The following is a 16,568-nucleotide window of genomic DNA, read 5'->3' on the forward strand; positions in this document are numbered from 1 at the left end:
GAATTGTTACCAAATAGACAGAAGCAAACCAATACTTCAGAACTTGGTTCTGGAAATTCAAAGTCAAACAAAACGTGTTAATAAGAGGAAGAAGTCTCAACCTGACCGCATGTGAGATACTTAACACCAGACATGTCTCTTCATTGGTTAACCATAAATATTCAACCTCACACTCTTGCATGCCAATGTCTTATAACGGGGCCCAGTAATGTCAATCATGACCACATTTCCATTTTAGTGATTCAGCAGACGTTCTTTTCCAGTGCGATTTACAGTAGTGAGTGAATACATTTTCATCCATACTGGTACCCTGTGGGAATCAAACTCACAACCCTGGTATTGCAAGTGCCATGCTCTACCAACGGATCCACACTGGACCACTTGTGAGTGAATTGTCACCAAACACGTAATTTTGTTGCATTTAGGGTCTCACACATTATGCAAAGGTCCGCACGTCATTCACCATGTCCCCACATGGGGGAAAACACAGAGTTATCATAGACCGCCAATAAAAATAAAAAATTCATTTACATGTTCATTTCACACTACTTTTTCAATATATTTTTATTTTAAGGCTTGTATGAATGTCTTGCTTAATATAATGTTTTGTGTCACTGTCGCAAATGAACTGCATTATACTTTTAAACAAAACACATACATTTCAACCAGTAACATGGCTCTTTGGCTAGCTTTGCTTCGAGCCTATGTTAATGAGCGGTAGCGTTCTACCTATCAACTGCTGCATCCAAAATAGGTATTTTGTAACTATCACAACCAAATATAAGCTTAGTGACTTTTGAAGCAATAATCAAAACAACATTGTAAACATATGAGAACCCCTAAATAGTTTTCTGTTTAGAAGTAATAACTATGTAAATCTAAGCTATGTTTAATGGGCAGTTGTTTTCCCCCACGGTGACTGTTGTACTTGTTTATGATGTGAATAGTGACTCAAAATATTGGTACATCCAACCTGAAACAACAGGGGCAGGTTGACTGTTTTGTTGTTGTCTGAACTGCAGATTGCCCATTTAAAGCCAATTCTGGAAGACTCCAAGCCAAACCCGGGAGGATTAGCAACCCTAGTTCCCTGTTCAGAAGGAATATGCTATAGATCACGTAGGGCCATACATTTCCCATGAAGAACTACAGGTCAAACTGTATAACCTGGCTTCTTATTTTGAGACTTGTAATTCAAAGGGAACAATTTTCTTAATCGTGACCTGTTTCAACTTCTCACATAACAGTCCATGATGAAGAGTCCAATCTTGGCTTGATCATATCATAATGCATGAATGGTGGAATTCTTAAAGCTGGGTTTCTCTATAGGGACCCACGGGAATGCACGTCTTCCAATACAGCACTTCGACAGGTCAAGGGCTTGCTTGATGATGGTTCAATAGAATGAAAGTTAATTGACTGATCTGTATGATACAGATGGAAAACATTCAAAAACTCAAAAAATAACCAGTTTCTAAAGTAGCTTTGTATAGCATGTGGTGTGTTGGGAGGGGTCTTTTTAAGGACCTACCTTGGCATGAAACTCACTTTAACTCTTCCTCTTCCCACAGAAGGCATCTGCTTGCTTTGCATAGTGGTGACATCTCTCACACGGACCCACTTCTCTGCTGTTTGAGGTCAAGTTTGTCAGTTTACCAAGGTGTTTGTTTTACACACTCTCTCTTCCCTACTCCTACTGATCTCTCTTGTCTCTGAGGCTCTTTTGTTCTTTCTGCTGCTTCTCTCTCTCTTTCATGGCACCCTCCATTATGTCTTCCTTGTTCCTGAAAGGCATGCATTTTTAATGCACAAACAAGCGTGGGCTCCCACTGACTTTAGCCCCGGGAAACACAATCTCACTCTCGGATCCTCTGTTATTCCTTGGAAAAAGCTTCCTCCTTTCCCAAAGGATGATTCCCCAAATGCACAGGATCTCAGGCTAGCATGAACAACTGTGAAATGAGCATGCAAATGCTACAGCTACTATCTGTATGTAAAGATTATGCTTCAGGTACAGTATATCATAGACAGACTATTCAGTCATTGCATAAGGAAACAAGATATTTCAATAATGTCTTTATACTTCTGCTGTTTAACATAAAATAAAGAGCTAAAAAAGCTCACAAAAACAGGTGTGCTCGATAGAAAGTTTAATAATATAGGTGAAGGAAGGATAGATTGTCAATTGGGGACCGCCGGGACCAACTTGATGTTCTTACTCAGTTTTGCATTTTACGTCCAAGATGTTACAGCAAACATCCGCTAACCCAACCCAAATCCCAGATGTGTGCTTATGGGTAAACCTTTATGTATTGGCTGCATTGTAATGAGAAACAAAGATCACAATAGTCTTTAGGAAGAGAAAATTGGGTCAAACATATTTCTACATTTTGCTATCTAATGGACCTGTTTCTCCCCCTACTGGCTATCCCGAGGTACAAGCAGTACCAGTATGTGTTGACAATGACATGTGGTGGTGATAGTCCATCGTTCTTCAGCCTGAACCTGGGGAACAATAACAAGGTGTGCAGGTTTTTGTTGCAACCAAGTACTAACACACCTGATTAAACAAATGGACTAATCATCAACCCCTTAATTAGCTGGTGTGTTAATACTTCTTGACTGGAACAAAAGCGTGCACAACCTACGGGTGACAGGATTGAGGTTGGAGACAGTTACCTCATGAAACGAGAAAAAAAATCTTTGGCAAAAGAACACACACCCATAAATAAATGGGTGGGTAGATGGACTGATGGAAAATGGGTAAATTAATAGGTATATATTGTAATTGTATTTATTATCACAGACCTATCATTAGAAAGTACATAAAATACAAACCAATACCTCTGTCCAGCTGGGGTAACGGTTTGTCCTTCATCTGTTCTGAGGTGTTTTGGCTAACAGTATCTGAGTTGAAGAATGTACATGAAGTTGTTATCATGCCACTAGATGGAGACAGAAAACTAATTGGTAACTCATAACTAAGTGGCTTGCCCTCATTTCAGGGCTGGTGTGGTTGCTCTTAATTTGTTATCCTAGTCCAATACAGGTATAGACAGAATATATGAGAACAATGAAGTTGGGCTCCTCAAAACATTATCTATTCAACATTGTCTACCTCAAATAGTCTTTGTTCCTGCTCAAAACTGTCACATTTTCCCTAATGTTTCAAACCCGATAAGGATTGAGAAGGCCGTTTGGTGCCATTCAGACATTCCATAGAGTCTAATCATTGGGCTACTAAAGTGGTACTAAAAGAGAGATATAGCACGTCCTGTCTTAAACGCTGTGTAGTGTGAGTAGCGCAAATGCTTCCTCTAGTCTGCAGGTTGGGTGATGAGTGAGTCTGAAGTAGACAGGCAGCTAGCGCATAATAATCATGCAAAATAACCAAGTCAGGCAAATACAAAGACTTAGAAAACTTGTTCAGCCAGCTCCCAACCTGCATCCATTCAGTTAGACTGCTATTTTTCAGAAACGCTGTCGACAACTTGGGGCAGAAGTCTTTTTTTGTCTATTTATTAGACATTTAGCAGGATAAAATCTCTTGAGAAGTCCCCTGTCTTTTTCAAGTCCCCAAATGAAAAAACTCAAAACACACAAACAATACTTAGTAACAAGAATACAGTGTATTCGGAAAATATTCAGACCCTTTCACTTTTTACACATTTAGTTACGTTACAGCCTTTTTCTAAAATGGAATCAATTGTACCCCCCTTCCCTCCTCAATCTACACACAATACCCCATAATGACAAAGCAAAAACTGATTTTTTTTATTTAAATTTGAAAATGTATTAACATTTTTTTTTAATGAAATATCATATTTGCATAAGTATTCAGACCCTTTACTCACTACTTTGTTGAAGCACCTTTGGCAGCGATTACAGCCTCAAGTCTTCTTGGGTATGACACTACAAGCTTGCCACACCTGTGTTTGGGAAGTTTCTCCCATTCTTCTCTGCAGATCCTCTCAATCTATGTCAAGTTGGATGGGGAAGTTCCCTGCATAGCTATTTTCAGGTCTCTCCAGAGATGTTCGATCAGGTGCAAGTCTGGGATCTGGATGGGCCACTCAATGACATTCAGAGACTTGTCCCGAAGTCACTCCTGCGTTGTCTTGGCTGTGTGTGCTTAGGGTCGTTGTCCTGTTGGAAGGTGAACCTCCGCCCCAGTCTGAGGTCCTGAGTGCTCTGGAGCAGATTTTCATCAAAGATCTCTCTGTACTTTGCTACATTCATCTAACCCCTGGCCTCCTTGTCGTGCCGCTGAAAAACATCCTCACGGCATGATGCTGCCACCACCACGCATCACCGTAAGGATGGTATTGGCCAGGTGATGAGTGGTGCCTAGTTTCCTCCAGACATGACACTTGGCATTCAGGCCAAAGAGTTCAATTTTGGTTTCATCAGACCAGGAATCTTGTTTCTCATGTTCTGAGAATCCTTTAGGTGCCTTTTGGCAAACTCAGAGCAGGCTGTCATGTGCCTTTTACTGAGGAGTGGTTTCTGTCTGGCCACTCTACCATAAAGGCCTGATTGGTGGAGGGCTGCAGAGATGGTTGTCCTTCTGTAGGGTTCTCCCATCTCCACAGAAGAACTCTGGAGCTCTGTCAGAGTGACCATCGGATTCATGGTCACCTCCCTGACCAAGGCCCTTCTTCCCAATTGCTATTTTTGGCCGTGCGGCCAGCTCTAGGAAGAGTCTTGGTGGTTCCAAACTTCTTCTATTTAAGAATGATGGAGGCCAATGTGTTCTTGGGGACCTTCAATGCTGCAGAAATTTGTTGGTACCCTTCCCAAGATCTGTGACTCAACATAATCCTGACTCTGAGCTGTTTTTGCTTTGTCGGGTATTGTGTGTAGATGGATTAAATACACATTTTTCTCATCAATTTTAGAATGAGGCTGTAGTGTAACAAAATGTGGAATAAGTGAAAGGGGTCTGAATACTTTTCGAATGCACTGTAATATGGGAACTACTGTCTAATAACAATGAATAAATCCAAAAATTTAAAGACAAGTTGTAAAACTAGGCCTAGGTCTATTGTAACCATTGTTGATCCACTTCTGAGCTCAAGTTAAGATTATCTTTAAATAGGTGCCTTGTGGTTTTTTTTCTGTATTAGCAGAGTTTTTTTAGTTTTTTTATATCTAAGGAATTATCAGACTTTTTTCTTTAATGACAATATGTTTTTTTTTTTCATTGAAAAGGTGTCAGAGCGTTTGGTGGGATTGGCCTTAAATCAGTGGTTCCCAACCAGGGTTACTAGGACTTGGCCTATCCACGGGTGGGTACTTGAGAAGATTCATGAGACCATAGGCCTACTGGTAAAATGCAAATGAGGGGGAACTTCAGGAGTAAAATTCAGTTGGTGGTACAGTAACGGAAAAAGTTTGGGAACCAATGCCTTAGACCAATCGTCATACAGTACATACAACGCTAGACTTTCTACATGGTCCTTGCAATCCGGCATCCTTGGGACGTACAACTCTGACGTCACCCCATAGAAGTAGAAATGTAAAATCATTAAGGTTAGGTACTGGTTATGGCTAGGGTAGGGTAGGGATGTCTCAAGGATTCCGGGTAGCACTAACCCTTTCTTCACGTCTTTCTCTATGATCCATTTCAAATATTATCCTCATGGCCACTGACAATACTTGTATAACCAATTAGGTTAGGTTCAGTAATGTTGGGTAGTCGAGGGATTTTAGAAGAATGTCTAAAGGCTCATATGAAATAAGTAGACAACAGAATAGCCACAATATTTTGTTTCAAATCAGCATAAGATTCAATTGAATACACAAACTGACGTGTCAATTTTGTCGAATTACGTGGGCCACTTTTATGGATGTGCACTGTTAAATTTACTGTATGCTTCCCAGTAGAAGCAGGTTTTTTTCCCGGATTTTCCTGCACCATTTCTTTCTTGAGGCAAGTCGAAGTTCAGTCGCCGAAGTCTACACCCCTTTGCCGGGGATTGGTCAGCAATATGTAGTGTTTGTTGTCATTCCACTAGAGATTACTAGTTTTCATGCAAATGTTTTCACTTGAGAAATACCGCACCAAACATAGTTAGACGCAAAATGGCAAGACTAACGACCTCTACAAACACATTAAAATGAATGGCAAATGTCTTGATTTATCTTAGATTCATTCTGACTATTTTAAGGAAGTGTTTCTTTTTGTGTTGTTGGAATGGTGTTGCAAGAGGGACAAACAGTAATATTGCCACTTTTTTTCTAGTTTTTCAACCAAATGCCTTTTTAATGGAGTATGTGAGGCACAGACGTTCGCTTCGCCTAGTTGAGTTCTGCTAGGTGCAATCTTAACCTCGTTTGCGGACGCCTTTATGCTAATAAAAAAAAAAGGTGTTAATAATGTTCTTTATTACTGTCAGGAGCATCCCACACAAGCTCTCTCTTGCTTTACAGACAATGTGTGCTGGGCTACTCCGCGAAGCGCAAAAAGTATGTTTGGTCTGACTTCTGCGGAGGCCGCATCGCAGTACATGCTGTATGGCAAATGCAGAAGTCGGATTGACAATGAAGCGCCTTTTAGTGTCGCCTTTGTTGTCGCACCTCAGTCTTGTCCGTGGTTCTGCTGTCATTGCCCTTTCTGTGTGCTGACAGGCAAAGATGGGACATATGTTGGGGGGTGTAATCACTACTCACACAATAAGAATAGGTTAATATGCATTTTTAAGCAAATACAGTCCTGAACAGAGTAATGGAAACCCCGTTTTTGGAGGATTTACAAATTACACAGTGGTCATTTTCTGATATACTATCTGGTCAGACCCGTTGGGTTGGACAGTGGCCTAGAATGCAGCCTAGTTTCATCACATTTTTCTTATGTTTTGATATATGTATGTGTTTATTGATGTGTTGAAATAACAACATTGTTTTATTTTGTTCACTGTTGAATTTCTTGATACTTTTGTAAAGGTCTGATGATGGCTCCATTCCGTCTCCTATATTTAGGCTATGTAGCCTGGCCCTGAGTTAAAATAGTTTATTTACCTATTACTAGGCTGATAAATATGTCTACCTTATTGTTCAATCTCTTCCTTCATTTCCATCCAAGCTAGTTGTGTTTAATTTTAGATTCAGTAAGCCTCAAATGTTTCCCAAACAGAGCGGGTATTGTGTCAGATGTCTGTGGACCCGTGGTGCAATCTGTTTATTCAGTGTGGCTTTTGTTCATGTTTTCCCCAGTTCAAGCGACGGCCTGTCGATCAAGATCCACGTGTCCGCCCACTTCACCCTTCCCTCTGCTGCATCTGGCTGCCTGGCAGCAGTGCCTCGAATACAGTTTGTATCCAGGGAAGCTGAGAGAGCTGCGCCTTTAATTCGTTTATTCACGAAGAGCACATGAACCCTCGGCTAAAAAAGCTGATTCTGTAAAGGTAAGACAAAGGAATAGAAATATGAATTAAGTAATGTGTGTTGAGTGTAACCAGTTAATGGTATTTTTTTTAACATGTATTTTTATAAATAAAATACCGTTCGAATGTGTTACAAATGCGCGGTCGATTTCGAACGCAAGTGCTCAATGCGGAAGTTCACGAGCGTTATTTCTCGCTCAACGTTCCACAGATATGTGTTACATTGTAACCTCTTGTCGCCAGTAGCCTGGTAATCAGCACTTTGATGTGCTTCATCCAGACGTGGTCTAGTGGGATACATCTTAACTGGTGTTTAACGAGCGAAGTTAACAAAAGTAGCTGGTACATTCAAAATGGCTTCCTCTCTGTCGCTTCCCATTCCCTCTTAAGTTCCTATGTTTGCTTCTGAAAAGTAAGTTAAGGGGACAACACACAAACCATTATTAAGTATACTGTCGTGTTGGACCAGGTTTTGTTGTTTCATAATATTGCTCAGTTAAGGCGCCCGCATACTAGCTTAAGCGTGCTTATAGCACAACTCAGCTAGGTGTCACGAACGTCTGTACCTCGTATACTCTCTTAAAACACCTTTGCTTGACAAATATTACATTGTTTGCCTCTTGAGACGCCGTAGCAACAACATAACCAGCCACCTCCTCAAACTAGTAAAAATTAATTGAAGACAAAATCAAGAAATCTGTAATTCATTTTGACCTTTTTTCTAAGGGTCTTAAGGCTTCTGCATGCTTCGGTTTGGCTGGCGCCTAGTCAAACAGAAACGAGTGTGCTTGCATACTCCCTTAAGACTTTTGCTTGAAAAATGAGAAAAGCAGAAATAATACTGTTTATCCATCTTGGAACGCTGTATGTAGCCAGTATTCGCTTCCTCAAAATAGTCAGAATTCATCTAAGATAACCTTAAATATGTATGACCGATTTGTTGAGTTATGCCAAGGAGATCTTAGTTGCTCAATTTTACATCTAACCAGTTGCAGTGCATGGGTAAAATCACTGGAGAAGCCCCCCCAAAAGCCATATAACAACTTACACTGTTTGTTTAATTGCAGTGTTTGCTGTTAATTCATATGCCTTGTGAATGTGATATATATTAGGCCTAAAGGCAGTGGCAGAATAAATTCAACCACACCTTTGTTTAATAACAAAACCGGATAACCTATGTCCGGTGAAGTCGACCACACATATTTCATGTAACAGTTAACTCGCTTAACAATACTGTAGGTAATGTTTCCAACATTTTTGGACCACTAAACTACTGATTTAGAACCTCGGTGTTACCACAAGTCGCAAAGAAAACGGGCTGCTTCCACTATTCCAGCACCATTTCAACTTCAACATCATCAAATCACCTCTGCTTAGTCTAATGCAGTGACAACTAAAAGATACCAAAAAACGATTTAGTCCAATCAACATCAGCTAAATATGATGTGGCTGTCCATAGTTCTGATTTCTGTTTGCGCACGCGTCTGTGCATGTGCATTGTGCAAGTAGAAAAACATGTTGACTCACCCTACTTGTAGAGAAACGCCAATGTCGTCCTCTCATGTTGATGAAACGGTATATCACTGTCATACAGTACACGCTTGTATTTTTTGTTGTCCTAGGCTAGCCTTCTACATCTAGCTACTGTACATATTGAACTTCCATCCTCTCAGGCCAGGTGCACAACAATGTATGAATTAAAGGTTGGATCACAATCGCCATTATAATCATTGGCGAGTACGGAGTATTAAGTAAAACCACAAGTCCAAATCCCTATAAAGGTTAAATAATAATAAAAAACATTTAAAAAATCTCAATCCATGGCTAATTTAGGGAAGGGTCAATTTTAGCTAGCTAGCCCCCGGAGGACAACAACACAATGAGATGCAACAATTCAAGTTGTTTCTGTTAATGACATATGCTCAAAGGGATTTGATAGGAAAGAAGCCAAATCCAAGCTGGCTTCCCTTGACACTTAATATTTTTCGCCAGGACCATTCACAGTTGAGCTTGCATAGTTTAGCTCAACGCTGATTGGCTAATCTGTTTCGCTCATTCGGATGCTTTCTCCTGTGCGAATTGAAGGAAAATTATGAAACTCAGAGAGACGAAAGATAAATAATTTGATGTTATATTTCTGAGGGGGGGTTACATTTTTAGGGGAAGCCTGGCTTCCATTGGCATCAATTAAATACATGCCACTGCATCTAACTAATATGTTTAATGCAGTATTTCTCATCTATCGAAAAAAGACAAACACTTAATTGAATAATCCCTACTGTTGACCAATGACCGACGAAAGGGTGTAGACTTCAGCTACCGAAGTTCAGCTTGCCTGGAGAATTGTTTTTTGTGCACGAACAGCCAAAAAAACCTTGCCGAAGAACAAAACTAACAAAATGTCATAATCCAGTGCATTCGGAAAGTACGTTACAGCCTTATTCTAAAATGTTACGTTACAGCCTTATTCTAAAATGGATTAAATAAAAATAAAAAAATCCTCAATCTACACACAATACCCTATGACAAAGCAAAAACAGTTTTTTAGAAAAGTTTGCAAATGTATTAAAAATAAAAAACATACCTTATTTATATAAGTATTCACACCCTTTGCTATGAGACTCGAAATTGAGCTCAGATGAATCCTGTTTCCATTGATCTACTAACTTGGAGTCTACCTGTGGTAAATTTAATTGATTGGACATTATTTGGAAAGGCACACACCTGTCTATATAAGGTCCCAAGGTTGACCAGTGCATGTCAGAGCAAAAACCAAGCCATGGGGTCGAAGGAATGGTCCATAGAGCTCCGAGACAGGATTGAGTCGAGGCACAGATCTGGTGAAGGGTACCAAAACATGTCTGCAGCATTGAAGGTCCCCAAGAACATAGTGGCCTTCATCATTCTTAAATGGAAGAAGTTTTGAACCGCCAAGACTCTTCCTAGACCTGGCCCCTGGTCAAACTGAGCAATCGGGGGAGAAGGGCCTTGGTCAGGGAGTACCTAAGGACTCTGATGGTCTGATGAAACCAAGATTGAACTCTTTGGCCTGAATGCCAAGCGTCACATATGGAGGAAACCTGGCACCAACCCTACGGTGAAGCATGGTGGTTGCAGCACCATGCTGGGGGAATGTTTTTCAGCGGCAGGGACTGGGAGGCTAGTCAGGATTGAGCGAAAGATGAATTAAGCAAAGTAAAGCGAGATCCTTGATGAAAACCTGCTCCAGACCTCAGACTGGGGCGAAAGTTCAACTTCCAAGTAGAACAACGACCCTAAGCACACATCCAAGACAACGCAGGAGTGGCTTCGGGACAAGTCTCTGAATGTCCTTGAGTGACCAAGCCAGTGCCTGGACTTGAACCCAGAGAGACCTGAAAATAGCTGTGCAGGGACACTCCCCATCCAACCTGACAGAGCTTGAGTGAGAGCATCTGCAGAGAAGAATGGGGAAAAACTCACCAAATACAGGTGTGGCAAGCTTGTAGTGTGATACCCAAGAAGACTTTAGGCTGTAATTGCTGCCGAATGTGCTTCAACAAAGTACTGAGTAAATGGTCTGAATACTTATGTAAATGTGATATTTCTGGGGATTTAAAAAAAATATAAATTTACTAACATGTCTAAAAAAGTGTTTTTATGTCATAGGTTATTGTGGGTAGATTGATGGAAAAAATATTCAAGACATTTTAGAATGAGACAAGGTCTTAATACTTTCCTAATGCACTCTGATGGGAAGCATGCGGGCAATTAAACATTTTACTAACATTTTTGTGCAGTATTTCTCAAGTGAAAAAAAAAATGCATAAACTAAAAACTAGTAGTCTCTCGTTGAATGACAAACAATTCAAAAATCCCGTCCTTAGTTCCCACTCCTGCTAGGAGTAGTACTGTTGACCAATAACCGACGAAGGGGCGTAGAATTCGGCTACAGAAGTTCAAACTGCAGCAATAATTTGTGTGCACGAACACCAAAACGAAAACTGTCATATATATATATATATATATATGCAAACTGTTTAGACAGGGAAGCATGCGACATTTACCCCGCTTCTAGTCTCACGTCGATTCATTTTTTTTTTTTTTTTACTGCTATTTTACTATGTTCACGTTCCCCTGTTCAAACATTGCGTCCATCAACCACGGGTTGTGTGCCACATTATCGACTGACAGATTGCTATAACATATGTGGTTAGCTGATAAGTCAAATACCGATCCAGGCGTTGTACGATCTGGCAGGCGTCAACAACGCCTGGACAGAGGAATGCGCTGATTGTAGCCAGAGTAGGTAGGTAGGCCTATTCCGATGAATCAGCATTGTGACTGTAAGTAAGGTGGGGGGAAGGGAGGAGTAACTTTAGCTGGGTTGATCTTCCACAGGAGGGAGGCATGTTTGTTTGTGCTATCTGGGGTCCTTGGGACATCTCTACCCTAAACCATAACCCAACCCACAATAACCCGTTTACATTTCAATGGGATGATGCCAGAGTTGGACGTCACAAGGATCCCGGATAGCAAGTACCATTTTGATAGAAATATCGGTATTTGTATGTGTCAGACACTGTATGTTATTCACCACTCTGCCAATGTAACAGGCCTGGAGGATGGCATGCTGGGATTGATTTTTTTTTACTTTTCAAGACAACTGAAGATACTAGGTTTAATTTGTGCAAGTGTAGGCCGTCATTTGTAAATAAGAATTAGTTCTTTACTGACTTTCCTAGTTAAATAAAACAAAAAGTTGAATTTACATCCACTCGTGTAGAGGTCAAATTATCATATGGGGCCAGAAGACTAGTTGCTTATTGTAAACATGTTGTCAAATTTGTTTTTCTATAACTACTACAGTACAAGGTTCATTTCAAACTAATGGTTATACTTATTTATTTTTTAATCGCGATACAGGCAATAATTTTTCAAGCCTATCAATCCTTTATGGCTCTCTTGGAGTTTAATGTCACTGTCAAAGCAAACTCAAGAGGAAACTCTGCTGTCCTAATTTACAATAAACATTTTTACTAAAAAGAAAAAACAGTATGTTACAAACAAATTCCAATCCACTTCAGGCAATTTGAAAATCATTCATGGTAATCATGTTTTTGTTGTGATTTGCCATACACGAGGTAGCTGGGAGTTTACTTACCATGGAAAATGCTCATCATTTGCAGACTTCACCATTTCAGAAGTGTGGCAAAAATGGGGTCATATTTGTGTCAGGTAGGCTGATCTCCCATGCCGTCATCTCAACCGTGACTGACCCCTCTCCCCCAATGTGTTATCCTTATAGCGAACAAGATTTTCTCCTGTGATCTTTGTGACTATCAAACAAATCAGCTCCATCTGCATACAAATTCCACCCTTCAATATGAAAATATTTTTTTGCATTACAGTGTGTGATTCTTCGTTTTTGCCTGCAACTAACATTTTGTTGGTTTGGTCTACAAAACAATGCATACTGCTCCTTGTCCTTCCATCGTCCTGAAGCTCGAGCAACCTTCAGGTTCTCACCCAATGCAATGTGACACAAACAATTTGCATTGAGGAGGTTAAAGCGGGCGTTGTTATTTGTAGCTGCTCATAGCCTTTTACAGTTCCACAGCACCTGGTCCCAGTAGCCGAGTTCTAGTGTATCACCCTCTCCCCCCTTCTGCACACACACAAGTCACCCAGTGACTTTGTATGTAATGTGCATTGACGTGCTGGTGACTATCATGTGTTCTCCCAGCTCTAGCTGGATGTTTGTCACTTTTAGGCTCCCGCCGCCCTGGTTGGCAGGCCGCCGTGGCTGGAGGCAAGTGTCCAACACTCGTCTCAGCACTGGATGTATGTACAAAGTGCTGTTTAGCCATTAGCCATTTTCAGTGTGTGTCTGCCATTTTATCTTTACTCAGCTGAATTTTTTTGGGTTAATATTACAAAATGCTTGCATCGGGAGTGGGATCTCTTTTTCTGTTTAAGGCACTATGTTAGAATTGATAAAGGTCCAATTTCCACTTCTTCATGTTTCGCTTTTCTTGCAAATGGCTCCAGCAAGTCTGTGTTCATATTTGTTTTAGGGATATGTACTTATGATAATGATTTACAAATACTGACATTGGTCCGAATATGCTCTTGATACATTAACTAGGAAGTTTTTTTAAAAATAATCCTGGTTTGAAGTTGATGTCACTCTGTTTTGTCTGTAAACAGAAATGTATTTTTGAATCCCTTTGTCTTAACAGGCATTTACTAAAATGTCATATTGGAAGATGTGCTCAATGGATGTTGGATAATCAACAAAGATCCTATCACTTCAGACGAATGCCTTACTGGCATTGTTCCTCTTTCTTTCTCTCTACTGTAGCACACAAACAAGCTTTGAGTTTGCTTCCCATTTCAAGACTGGAGAGCTAGAGTGTTCTCCAATCCCGAGAATAATGGTAGCAAACTGTACCATCTTATCAGTGTGGCGATCTAAGTTGGATGTTCCACTCAGCAGGCACCTTGCAGGTCTGTCTGAAAAGACCTGAAGGAGAGTTAAGAACCGAAGCAGTTTTTCAGTAACATGCAGAAGCAATGAGAAAAAGAGGAAGCCGCCCCATATATATGCCTGTGCGTCGCCGTAGGAAAGGTAGAGAAAAGTAAATGAACACACAAGTACATTATTCATAATATCTTAGATTTTCAGGTGCACTCAAGTTGAACATTTCAATTCTAGCATTAGCAAATTGTCATAACCTTTTGAAATCCTAATCCTGATATTCTAGTGTGTTTTATTAAGAAATCTTATTACTGTAAGTAAATAGGACGTGCACTTTTGGCATCTTTACCAAACAATATAAAACACTGAAATAACTAAGCATAACTTGCAAAACAACTGAATGGAAAAGGTTACTTCTTAAAAAGCTTTATATGTTCTAACCAAAGTGCTACTTGGCTCCCTCTACAGGGCTAACATGTACTCCAAAGGCACCAAACGCAAGTTCTCTGATGGTGTGGACAACAAGGCGGTGGCGGCATCCTATAGCCTGCAGCGCCAGTCCCTGCTGGACATGTCCCTGCTCAAGCTGCAGCTGTGCCACATGCTGGCGGAGCCCAACCTGTGTCGCTCGGTGCTCATCGCCAACACGGTGCGCCAGATCCAGGAGGAGATGGCCCACGACGGCAGCTGGCAGGTGGTCACAGAGGCCTTAGGTGGCTCTGGCCATGGCCCATCTGACCGCTTGGTGGACACCGAGGTTCTGTGCCAGTCGCCGGAGCAGCAGGACGGTGGGCCTAGGCTATACTCAGTGATGGGCTACGACGGCTGCCGTGAGGAGGAAGTGGTGACGGACAAGGCACTGTGTTCTGTGGTGGTTGGCGACAGGTCCCCGGCCCTCCTGTTGGGGACCATTGGCCACTGCTGGGACAGGGGGGAACTGAGAGTGGAGGATGGGGTCAGCAAAGACTCAGGTACGGGGGACGAGGAGGGGACGAGGTCTGGGGAGGGGGCTAAAATGGCAACGGGGCAGGTGTTTGGGACTTTCGAGATCAAGAACGGTTCCCCCGGGTCAGACCCGGCACTAGAGGAGCTGTTCTCTGACGTTGATGCGTCGTATTATGATTTGGACACCATGCTGACAGGCATGCAGAGTGCCCCCAAGATGGGGCCTTACGACTTTCTGGACAGCTTGGCCTCCTCACACGGCTCTGTGTCCAACTCCAGCTGTAGAGCCGATCTCAATGAACTTGACCACATTATGGAGATCATTGTGGGCTCATAGCTTACAGACTTAAAACTCCAATACTGTTTCATTGATCTTGTGCCACTGCCTCTTTGTCTTGTATGTGCGGACATACAGTATTTACACACTTTCCTCTGTATGGAAACTGAGTGAAATCCATCTCCGTGCAATGAAATGTTCATCTGAAAAGGTTCACGCTTTCTCAAGTTCACCATCCTTTTTCTTATGTATACTTTCTGTATGTTTGTATTTGAGTGTGTTCTCTCTTCTGTTTGTTGTATGTAGTTTCTGGTTTAATTTATTGTACTTATTACACTACATCAATTCAGAGCAGCACAACATATTTACATGAACTATACATATTTTCTTTATAAATATATATAAGAAAAATAATGTTAAAACGTTTCTGTATAAATATACACATATATATTTTTTTACTAAAGAGACAGTCAGTCTGGGAATTGTTCTTTTTTTTTCTATATTTCTATATCCAGAACAATTGCACAAAAGCTCTAATTTGCCTGTTGTCTTCCAAAGGTTTAACTTTGGTTGTGTCTTTGAGCTACAAGAGTAAAGATGCATTGTCGAAAACATGAATTGCGTTCAGTATGCTCACAATGTGATGCCTTGTCTTGGTCTATGGTTTGGTGCTACAGTATATGCACCATGTACAGTATTCCTTATGAACACATTGCCTTCTTGAGCCATACAGTTTGTTTTTGCACCACGGCTAGCTTAACCTCACAGCCTAGCATGTGGTGCCATTTGTTTGCTATTAGAAATAACATATGTTCTTATATTTGTCTCATTACAAATGAAGAATTGTAATGGGTATATTTCTCATTTTATGTTATGACTTTTAGCCTATTTTATTTATTAAGTGTAAACATATGGTGGCGTTAAACCTTGGTAATACTTAAGGTTGTAGAAGCTTTTCAGCTTTCTCACATTAATTGATATTTTGAAATCATAATGAGTTTCCGGACTTTCATGCATACTTTTAGTGAAGTAATTACTTTCTTATTCAAAACAAACTGAGAACATGTAAAGAATTGTGCTATTCAGCTGACCTATTCCAACAATTTTTTTTATTTTTTAATCGCGTTCAAAGCCTGCACTCAGGCACAAGTTAATATTGTGAGAAAACAACTGATTGCTGATTAAACAGACATGAGGTGGGAGATCTCACATTTCTTTTTGATAAATAAGTACTGTACATTTGTGACCATGAGCTAGAGTAAATTTAGCTTTTTTTAAATACAAGTAAACTGTAGCAGTTTTTACAATTTTTAATAAAGGTTACAACATTATCGTAATATGAATGAATTGTGTAGTTCTGTTTTCTGAGGACATATGAAGTATTAATTGATGTCGGATTGTCATTCCAAATTAGTGTCGTTGCCCATCTTTCAGGTAAATAAAACACATCTCTGATTCAAAGTACAGTGGGGCAAAAAAGTATTTAGTCAGCCACCAATTG

General features: G+C 40.6%; 1 protein-coding gene across 7 annotated transcripts; it reads left to right on the forward strand.

The window, feature by feature from the left end:
- Positions 1 to 7,296: 7,296 nt before the first annotated feature.
- On the forward strand, positions 7,297 to 16,406 carry LOC139415253 (cell division cycle associated 4). 7 transcript variants are annotated; one of them, XM_071163213.1, is made up of 4 exons: positions 7,311 to 7,406; positions 13,117 to 13,208; positions 13,729 to 13,995; positions 14,314 to 16,406. In XM_071163213.1, the coding sequence occupies exon 4, from the start codon at positions 14,321 to 14,323 to the stop codon at positions 15,125 to 15,127; it is 807 nt and encodes a 268-aa protein (XP_071019314.1). In that variant the 5' UTR covers positions 7,311 to 7,406; positions 13,117 to 13,208; positions 13,729 to 13,995; positions 14,314 to 14,320; the 3' UTR covers positions 15,128 to 16,406. The 7 variants fall into 7 exon arrangements, with proteins under 7 accessions (XP_071019316.1, XP_071019315.1, XP_071019314.1 ...); XM_071163210.1 differs by having other exon boundaries at positions 7,324 to 7,406; positions 13,729 to 14,005; XM_071163212.1 differs by having other exon boundaries at positions 7,351 to 7,406; positions 13,138 to 13,208; positions 13,729 to 14,005.
- Positions 16,407 to 16,568: the final 162 nt, after the last annotated feature.

This window comes from Oncorhynchus clarkii, chromosome 8, assembly GCF_045791955.1.
Source record: "Oncorhynchus clarkii lewisi isolate Uvic-CL-2024 chromosome 8, UVic_Ocla_1.0, whole genome shotgun sequence".
Taxonomy (NCBI): domain Eukaryota; kingdom Metazoa; phylum Chordata; class Actinopteri; order Salmoniformes; family Salmonidae; genus Oncorhynchus; species Oncorhynchus clarkii.

Bases quoted from the DNA above. Each gene is read 5' to 3' on its own strand.
- LOC139415253 (XM_071163209.1), top strand. From the start codon at position 13,941: ATGAGAAAAAGAGGAAGCCGCCCCATATATATGCCTGTGCGTCGCCGT. The intron at 14,006-14,313 runs GTAAATGAACAC...CTCCCTCTACAG, and splicing joins CGTAGGAAAGGTAGAGAAAA to GGCTAACATGTACTCCAAAG.